Here is a 6,000-nt window from a genome sequence, read left to right as displayed (position 1 = left end):
GGTGGCCTTCTTGGTTTTATAGGGGCCTATCCAAGGAAACTCAAAAAATCCCTTTTTTTTTCCCCTTCAATAGTGTGGTGGGATTTCAGCAGACTTAGCAGAATTGAGTATGTTTGGTTTAACTGGATATACTTAAATATTTATCTACTTTTGGATGAAAACATTAAGAACTCCAATCTTCTCCTGAAGTGTCAATGGCTTGCTATTCTCATTAAAACGGCAAATATTTTCCCCGTTTTCATTCACTTTGCAATTAGCAGAGGATTCTATTTCATCCCTTAACCACTCAGACCCTTAACCATCCAGAATTTCTTTATATTAATGAGACTGTACTAACCAGCTGATGTTATTAGGCTAGTTTTTATAGAAGACTATTAAAGCATAGCACTGCCTGTTTCTGACAGTTCTCACAGGTACCTGGCATAAAGCAGGAGTTCAGTGATGCCCTAAATGCCATGCTGGGTCACCCAGCAAACAGAAAGGGCAAACCACACCATGTTGCACTGCATATGCCAGCATTTGGTTATTGGGCTTGAGAAGAGATGCATGGGGTGAGTTTAAGCTAAATGAGCACAGAAAGGGAATGGTCACTTCAGTCATAGTGACTAAATCAGGCCTTGTCCTGACTGAAAGCACTCCCAGAACTGACAATTATACTGACAAAGGAGTTTCTGCTGGAGTTTAACAGCAGTCCTTGGTCTTAGCCTCCCTGTAGACAGCTATCACTTTCAGCTACGTATTTATTATTTATTTAGAGGTTTTGGTGGGTTTGCATTTTCCAGCCCAGCAACTGTGAAGACAAAAGTGCATACATCAGACTTGAGGAAATGGATTATTCCTGTCCAAATGCAGGTTGCTGCTCTACTGGATTCTTTAGTGGTAGAAGTAAACCATGCACAGCATTTGGGAAGAAGCAGCCTGGCAGGAATGGCCAGTGTGGCATGGTGAAGAAGGACTAAAGAGCTGCTCTGAGGCTCCAGCAGTATCTGTGCAACCAGGCAGAGAAAAAAAATTCAACAAACAAACCAAACACAAGCCCCCACCCAAAACCTAGAACCTGCTTTGCTTCTTGCTGTAAGTTTTTTTGGACAGTTGTTGCCAGGCAGAGATGTCCCAAGTGTAAAATGTTTCCCAAAACCAGTGTTTTCCTCAATTCTTGTTCCTGTGCTGTCATTTACCATGGGACTTCTCATTTTGCTTTTGTTGAAGGGTTAGGATGTAAGAACTTCTGGCATGTATAAAGGGTTTATACATTGTGTTTCTCTGTGAAGGGTGGTTCTGGCAAGAGAAAAATCATCTCAAATTATGGACTTTCTATGCAGAAAGTCCATAATGCTGCTTTTGCATTCCGGTGTTTCAGGCATGACACAGAAGTGGACCATGTGAGAGCTGTGTGGGCAATGCTAGTGGCACATATATATAACTGGTGTAGGCTTGGTGGGGGTGTGGGGGGTGTGTGTAAGTACAAGGTGTACTAATATTTGCATATAAGCTTGAAGAGTTCAGCACTTTGCAATACTTAAGTGATAAGCTACTTGTATTTGGAGAAATGATGGGGGAAACAGTTTTGTACTCCAAGCAAAATTTATTAGAAGTCTATTCAAGAAAAAAACCAAAAAACCACAGAGACCTTTTGCTTGTAGGAATTCAAAGTCAGTTACCTGAAACTCAGGTATGAAAAACCTGCATTTTTCTAAAATCAGATACAGAGTAGAAACAGTACTTTTTAAATATCACAGGCAACAGATATTTAAGTCCTCAATCATAAATGGCATCAAAGATAGTATTAATCTCACAGCAAAGCTGCATGCAGATCTAGTTTAAAATTGAAAGCCTTTGAATATAAAGCTTTTGCCATGAAATCTGCAATAATAAAGGTATGCTGCACAAAGATGTTTCTTTACCTTTGCCTTAATGACCTTTCTCAGTAATAAAGACATATGTACATTTAGATTTGGCTGGTAAACCATATTTTAATTAATAAAATTTTGCATAAAAGGCTATCTTACAGAATTGCACTATCCAGATGTGCTTATGGTAAACAGAGAAAGAAAAGAAAACGCATTGAAATGTTCTGCATGTGAAGAGGGCAAATAAGAAACTTAATTTTTTAAAAATCAACAACCAAATGGCTCTGTACAAAAAAGCAAAATTATGTACAAAATGCTACAGAGACTACATATATTTTGATAATTTTGATCCTTTACCCATGAAAAATGCAGCAGAAGCTTTTGCCTTCTATAAGGTGCCAAAGAAACCAAATCCAAATTTTTATTTTCATAAAGCCATAGTCATTATCATCCTGTGCCTTAATTTCATTTGCTATTTATGCTTACCTTTGCTTATGGAAAATGTATGTTTTCAAACACTTGTTCATTCAGACAAAAAACCAAAACCCAACACCTCTAAAATATATTTGTTTTATTACTTGTGACTTCTTTTTTCTGTCTAAATTCCTAAAAAGAATGTGTAACTTGGGTTTCATTAACATACATACACATATATAGTGAAATAAATCAGTACATGATGCTTGTGAATATTTTTCAGGTGGCTATGTTAGGAAAGAAAAAAACCAAAATCCAACAACCCTTTGCACTAACACTGTTTACCTTCCTGCTTCTTTAATTTCCTGATAAGTAAAAACACTACCTCTTACACTTCATGTTGCTTACTATTACAACATTTTGATTACAACCATTTAATATCAGACATCAACAGCAGGTTATTATTGTCTATGCTTACAGCACTGTCTTGCTCTTCCTTAAATCCTCTTTCCCCAGTCTTTGTGCCTTTTGCACTTCTTACTTTTTAACAGAAAACACTACAGGTTCACTACAGTTTTTCATTAGGGAAAAAAAGATAAAAGATTTAGCCAATACCATTGCACCCGTTCAGAACACTTGCAGTTCTTCCATTTTTCACTTTGCTTGCTTGAGATTTTACAATCACTGTGCATTTGTTACAGCATACAAGTGCAGGCAAAAAGTCTATATTATAGTTTGTCATACATTGTAAACCAGTACAATAGGCAAACCCGTGACACAGCAATATGGAAGCAACAAATGCTGCCAAGCTAATAAGAATGTGTAAAATCAATTTTTTAAAAAATAGTAAACAGCAACTTTCCTCTGTATTACATGCATGCTGAAAAAATCCCACCAGACTTCATGGTAGTACCACAAATGTTCAAACCAAGATTAATTTTTTTCCCCCTTCCCCCCTACCCCCCCATGGCAACTCATTTATGTACCTGTCATCAGGTTTTTCCTATTGTGTTTCACATGAAAATACTTTAAACCAGGGAGTATTTAAATGTTGAAATGCTTCCTCTTGTCTCAGAAAAGCTTAGCTATTCACACTGTGGTCGTTGCTGTAATACTGCTGGGACGGTTTGGCGGGTGGGATGGGATGAGGGTGAACTAGATGGCCTCTAGTTGAGACTGCAAGCGAGAAAACAGAAGGCCAGCGTAGCATGTTTTCTAGCAGCTTTATGCAGATGTGTTGCAGAGATGCAGCATAAATAAGTAGAAAAAAAAAATTTCACAGCCTCTTGACATAGTTTCCAGGGAAAGTACCAAAGAATTTGGTTCTTCTTGAGGTTCCTGAAATTAGAAGCAATAGATGAAAGATGGGAATAACAACAGAAAATCACTATGTAAGCATGGCCTTAAAATTTTTTGTGTTTAATACTGCACAAGCAGAATGATCTAGAGTTCTTTATACTATATAATTTTATTTGTGAGGTTTAACAAAGTGGAACCCGGGAAGCAAAATGCAAATGAAGAAGCATATTTGACTAAATTGTTAGGCCTGATTAAAAGCTGTGCTAAAATTCTTGGTATATAGAAATAATTTAATGTCATTAACATCAAGTCTATTAAAATAATGTGAATTTTTTAAGTATTAAGAACTTGTCAGTTGATTAAGTTAGCTGCTGTCTGCATGAGGGTTTATGAAATGATTAAGCCACCATATCTTGGCCTGGTCATGCAATCATTATTTGATCAGTAATACTTGGGTTTCACAAGTGGTCAATGCTGTGGATGTATTCCCATGAGAAGGTTTTAAGGTACCTGGCCTTTATAAAGAGAGAAGTAATACACGGTCCATTCTGTGTCACAAATGGCAACAATGCAAATTTGTTTAGAACTAGACTAACTATAAATAACCACAATCAGGAGTTCTGTGTCAATTTGGCATCTATCAATTTTAAAAGAAAAAAGTGCAAAATCACCTGCTCATTTCAGTGGATTTTGATTGGGATTTCTCCTGATAAAGCCAGGTTCAGATTTATTACACTAAAGGCCAAAAATCAAGTTGTTTAAAAGACACCACTTGAAGAGGGCAGCACAGGTCGGGGGGAAAAAAAGAAGAGCAACCAAATCAAAACATACCCACAAACCATCCATCATCACATTTTTCCATCACATCAATGACATCTCCCTCTCTGAGCTCCAATTCATCTTCGTTCCTAGGGGTATAGTTATATAGAGCCTGAAACCTTAAATAGGACAAATGAGGCATTTTAAAAAGAAGTAAGAGTTTTTGCTCAGTAAGAGTTTTTGCTAAGTAAGCACTTTTGCTCAAGTAAAGGAGCTGGTTCAAACATTAAGAAGAAACACTTCTTGCAAATAGAGGGGAAAAGGAATTTTTTTTGCCTAGTGGACTTGAGGGTTAGGAACTTATAGTGAATAAAACCTTCATTAGAAAGACAACTCATGAGACATTGAAGACTGGGTGTAAAGGCAAGTCTGATGGCTCCTCAACCAGTTGTTTCAAAAGCATTTTTAAAAAAACATTTTAGTGCTATTTTATAGCTCAGTAACCAAACAGAGGACATTTAAAGGAGAGTCTAGATGTGCTAGCCCTGTAGGCTGCCATGGTCAGCACTGTGGTTCTGCCTTTAAGTTCCAGAGAAGGCAGTAGCAGCACAAGTGAGGGTACCCAGCACAGCAGCTCCCACACAATGTCACTCGGGCTGGGGGAGCTCCCTGGGCCCTTCAGTGGCTACACAGATAAGCCATCTAGGAGAGTGAGGGAGAGGCCTGGATCAAATCAGAGGACATAGGAATGGAAACTCAAACAATATTCAAACCCTGAGCTATGCTTCTACACCTAGCCAGGGCTGCAGATTGCAGGATATAAGTGGATAAAAGGCAAGAGGTGTGCAATTACTAAATACATTGTATTTCATTCCTTGCCAGCTTTTAATTAAAGTTTTTTGAATTGAAAGAATAAACTCTCAGGAGGGGGAACTGAAGGTTCTTGGGCTGACAGCCCACAGGAAGATTGTTGTAAAAGCCTGTGAATCCTGTATAGTCAGAATGAGCCTTTTTTCCTAAGCAACCGTGCCTTAGATATGACTGACTGTCTAAAAAGAAGCAGGGCACAACTGCAGAAATTGGGAAAAGGATATAGTTTTAATTTCAGATTACTGAAGCAAAACATAATTGTATCCATTCTTTTCTCTTAGAACAGTTCACTGAGTTTTAAACCTTAATACCATCATTACACTTTCCCCAGGAGAAACAAGACAGCTTGCTCATTGATGTGTTTATCATTCTGGCTAAGTTTTCATGGCTTAAATAAGATGTTTACTTCAGTAAAAAATTCCTGCTCCTGAAAGCCCAATTTGAAAATCCTATATACAGACTGGTGCTAGGTTTAGTTTCATGATGTTTATCCTAAATAAACTACACTTATTTTTCACATTACTGGTTCAGAGATTAGAAAAGAAGAAAATGTTCCAAGAAAAAACGAAAACCACCTTAATTTCTTGTCACTGGCAGTCCTCTTCCCAAGCCCCAAAAGTCTCTTTTTATATTTTAATTACTCTAACAAAATGGAAAGTGACTGGTTGTTTAAGCAATTACCTTTGGTAATTTGCATAGCAGTAGTAAGAACAATCTGTGCAAAGAGCTAAGTGGCAATAATGTTTTCTGTTATGCTTATCACCATTCCAGGAAAGCAGAGCGATGGTGATATTCCAAAAAATAATTA

General features: G+C 37.5%; 1 protein-coding gene across 9 annotated transcripts in view; it reads right to left on the bottom strand.

Annotated features, from left to right (window-relative positions):
- Nucleotides 1–1,565: 1,565 nt before the first annotated feature.
- SORBS2 (sorbin and SH3 domain containing 2) overlaps nt 1,566–6,000 on the bottom strand; it is a 144,991-nt gene continuing 140,556 nt past the window's right edge. For all 9 annotated transcript variants that reach the window (XM_054295667.1, XM_054295668.1, XM_054295669.1 and 6 more), the window contains 2 exons: nt 4,395–4,501; nt 1,566–3,602 (listed from right to left, as the gene is read on the bottom strand). In XM_054295667.1, the coding sequence (XP_054151642.1) occupies nt 3,541–3,602; nt 4,395–4,501 (169 nt within the window). In that variant the 3' untranslated portion in view covers nt 1,566–3,540. The remainder of the gene's footprint in view (nt 3,603–4,394; nt 4,502–6,000) is intronic.

This window comes from Melozone crissalis, unplaced genomic scaffold (genome assembly GCF_028551555.1).
Source record: "Melozone crissalis strain CALT ecotype California unplaced genomic scaffold, PUWL_Pcris_2 ptg000006l_1, whole genome shotgun sequence".
In the NCBI taxonomy this organism is placed as follows: Eukaryota; Metazoa; Chordata; class Aves; order Passeriformes; family Passerellidae; genus Melozone; species Melozone crissalis.
Note: the sequence above shows the minus strand (reverse complement) of the source record. Positions and strands in the feature narration are given on the sequence as shown.